This window comes from Chrysochloris asiatica, unplaced genomic scaffold (genome assembly GCF_000296735.1).
Source record: "Chrysochloris asiatica unplaced genomic scaffold, ChrAsi1.0 scaffold00129, whole genome shotgun sequence".
In the NCBI taxonomy this organism is placed as follows: Eukaryota; Metazoa; Chordata; class Mammalia; order Afrosoricida; family Chrysochloridae; genus Chrysochloris; species Chrysochloris asiatica.
Genome location: NW_006408647.1, coordinates 9,472,305 through 9,475,803, shown reverse-complemented (window position 1 = coordinate 9,475,803; position 3,499 = coordinate 9,472,305). Strand labels below are relative to the sequence as shown.

The window sequence follows — 3,499 nt, the reverse complement described above, 5'->3', positions numbered from 1 at the left end:
CATATGATAAGCACTGGACTACAAACCACACAGTCTGAGGTTCCAACCTGCCAGACACTCCACAGGAGAAAGATGAGACTTCCTGCTCCCACAGAGATTTAAAGTCTTGGAAAGCCGATATAGGGTTGCTATGAGTCAGAACCGACTTGATTACACTTAAGAATAACAACAAGCAAATGTATGGATTGAAATAGTGGTAGCAACAATGGGCTCAAAAATGTGAGGATGAAACAGGAGAGAGCAGTGTTTTATTCTGTTGTACATAGGGTCACTATGAGTTGCAATAAAATTAATGGCACTTAACAACGTGTACATATGTTTGGGCTAGTTAGTTAAAAGATTTAAGAATTATTCCAAACTTTTAGTCAAGAACTATTCAAAATGTAATTTAAAAATATATTATGCTTTGAACATTATTCTTTCTTCTATGCATTTTCTTTCTCATTTATACATATCCATTTTCAAAATGCAAATGTAATCAACGGAATTTATATTATAAAACTAACAGAAAGGCACTGAGTCATTTTTTCAATTTCTAGCATCTCTACATTGTAGCCAGAAAAGAGAAATATGAATGATCATATTCCTCTATTTGAAAATATTTTAATAATTTATCTCTATATTCCAATGAATAAGGTGCTAGCAAAAAAATTTTTATGTGCTGATCAGTTTATCAATATTCTTTTATTTCTTCTTTCCTTTCTTTTTTAATTATGCTCCCATCTTAATGGCTTCTGATCTCTAAGTTTAGTCTCATTACTAACTGACTAAAAATATAGACTCCACTTACTGAGAATTTTAGTAATTCAGACACAGCTTCAAGGTTTTCTATTTCATCTATTCAAATAGGGTGTTATGATAATGACACAAATATAATTAAAACACAGTAGCAACTTCTAGTTGTTTAAAATTTGGTAGAAAAAAAAATAAAAGTTAAAACTCTAAATTAAGAAAGTATTTGAAAAGCATAAAAATGGTAAACTGGGAGACTATGTGACCAGCTTGTAGTGTGTCACAAAAGAAATACAACATTATTAGAAAACTTATCTTTAAAAAGTTTGGAATTTGTTATAAAGATAAGACAGAAAACAATATGTGATACTATGGTAATAATGATACTAGAGAAAAATAATAGTAACAATATATTAATAATAGCATTTATCACTTATTTCCACGTGCCAGGCAAATCACATATTTTATTGTTTAATCTTTACAACAATATTTACTTTACATATGAGTAAAGTGATGTAGACCACTTAAATACAGTGTGGTAGTGGTGGTGGCTGTGTGCCATGGAGTTGGTTTTGACTCATAGTGACCCTGTACAGGTCTTCCAAGGCTGTAAATCTTTACGGGAGCAGAACGTCTCATCTTTCTCCCACTAAATACAGTATACATGATTATAATAAGTAATAAAGATTAAATTTAAAGAAGGTTTGCCTGATTCAAAGATGTATACTATTAACTTCTGTGTTAAACTAACTTCATACAGGGGTTCAGAAAATTATTTCAGAAACTTAAAAAGGGGTGAACTAGTCCTAAAAGAATTCACAAATGGGGCTCACTATGACTTGGATTAGAGTTCTGGTGTGGCACTGTGTGTTAATGTGTTGGACTGCAAAATTAGCTTGAACTGCAAGGTCAGCAGTTCAAGCTCACCAGCCACTCCTTGGAAACCCTATACAAGGTTGCTATCGGTTGGTACTGACTCAACTGCACTTAACCACAACAAGAAGACTCGGACTGCTAAAGAAAGGACTACATTTTAGATAAGTAAAAGATAGTGGGAGGATATTTTAGATGAGAAAAAGCATAGGGACTGAGATGAAAAAGAATTTTCTTAATGCTCTACTTACATTTAAACTATATTTTAACTTTTTACTAATTCACAATAGACTTGTTTCATAGACTTATCTTTTTATGTCTTATTTCAATTTTGTGAGAGACAAATAACAGTATCTTTTCCTTTGCCTAGACTAGCATGTCTGCATTTGAACAGAATAAATTCCGAGGGTCTCCTGGTATGACACTGTAGGATCAGCACTGGACTGCAAACCACAAGGACATTAGTTCAAACTCACCAGTGGTTCCTGGGAAAAGCTATACAGAGTCGCTATGAGTTGGAATGAACTCAAGAGCAATTAACAACAAGTTCAGATATTTAACTGTTATTAGAAAATATAAATGTTATGTATCTAGAGGAAATACTTTAGAGTATACATGAGGCTTAGGGACAGATCATTACCATATTTTACAGGGTCAAAATTATAAATGTAATCAGTTTTAGTTACTTCTTACACAAGCACTTTCCCTACTAGAGGCAAGAAAAGATATTTGCTTACCTTGTATTACGTGTGAGTTGTCTTTCAAGAAGAAGTTATATAGGTATTTGGGAATAAAAGCAGACATGCATGCATATGCCAAAGCTGAGATAAAACAAAGACAGATGACAAATTGGTTAATGGGGTAACTGACTAGCAGTCATTCACTCAGTATATATTCCTTGAGTTTACTTTAAGTAACTGTTATAATTATAAGTGTTCATAATCAAAACTAAGGGGGGGAACCTTACTCATATAACAAAGAAAATATTTTGGACAGAAAAAATGATAACCACTCTAGGAACCTTTACATTTCAAACTACTGTGGCATTCATTATTCCACAATAATAAAACTATACAAAATGTTTAATCTTTCAATGTGATCATTATTAGTGAGCTATACAAACCTCAATATTCTTAGTTACTGTTGACATAAACAAAATAGTCAGAAAACTTTAGATTTAGTAAAGCTAGTCATAAATTGAGCCTTGGTGTGGTGCTGTAGTATAAGCACTTAACTGCTAATTATAAGGTCGGGAGTTCAAACCCACAAGCCACTCTCGGAAAGCCTACATAGGGTCGCTATGAGTCAGAATCAACTCAATGGCATAGAACACAAAAACAACAGTCATGAATTATACTTCCAGACACAAGAGTTTTTACTATGCCAGGATCAATATGAGAGAATGCAGTACATGGATAAGCACTGGACTGTGAACTACAAGGTTGGTAATTCAAGCCTACCAGCTGCTTCATGGGAGAAAAGATAAGCCCTGATGTGGCTCTGTAGGATAATCACTGGACTTGGAACCACAGGTTGGCAGTTCAAATTCACCAGTCACTCTTAGAAACCCTACATTAAGTGTCAGAACCAAATTGATAGCACAAAACAGTAAACAACAGTATCAATATGTTTAATAGGCTATACCTAACTAAACAACAAAATTTCTAGTTTAGACTAATGAGTAAATGATTATCAGAAAACAGTCCATTTTTAAAACTATTCAAATAGTGAACTTAATTTCTATAGGATTATGCCAAGTTCCAGCAGTCTATGCAAATTCTAATGACATGGATTAGAACAGAAAAGATGGAGACTCTAGGATTGCTGCTTCTAGAGATTCATGCTATCTGTGGTTGTTGTTGCTGTTTAGTGCTGTTGAGTAGGTTCTGACTCA

The 3,499-nt window shown here is 33.5% G+C and overlaps 1 protein-coding gene across 3 annotated transcripts in view; it reads right to left on the bottom strand.

The window, feature by feature from the left end:
* Window positions 1-3,499, bottom strand: part of TBCK (TBC1 domain containing kinase) — a 343,431-nt gene that overhangs the window by 225,727 nt on the left and 114,205 nt on the right. For all 3 annotated transcript variants that reach the window (XM_006869331.1, XM_006869332.1, XM_006869333.1), the window contains one exon: window positions 2,343-2,426. In XM_006869331.1, coding sequence (XP_006869393.1) covers window positions 2,343-2,426 — 84 coding nt within the window. The remainder of the gene's footprint in view (window positions 1-2,342; window positions 2,427-3,499) is intronic.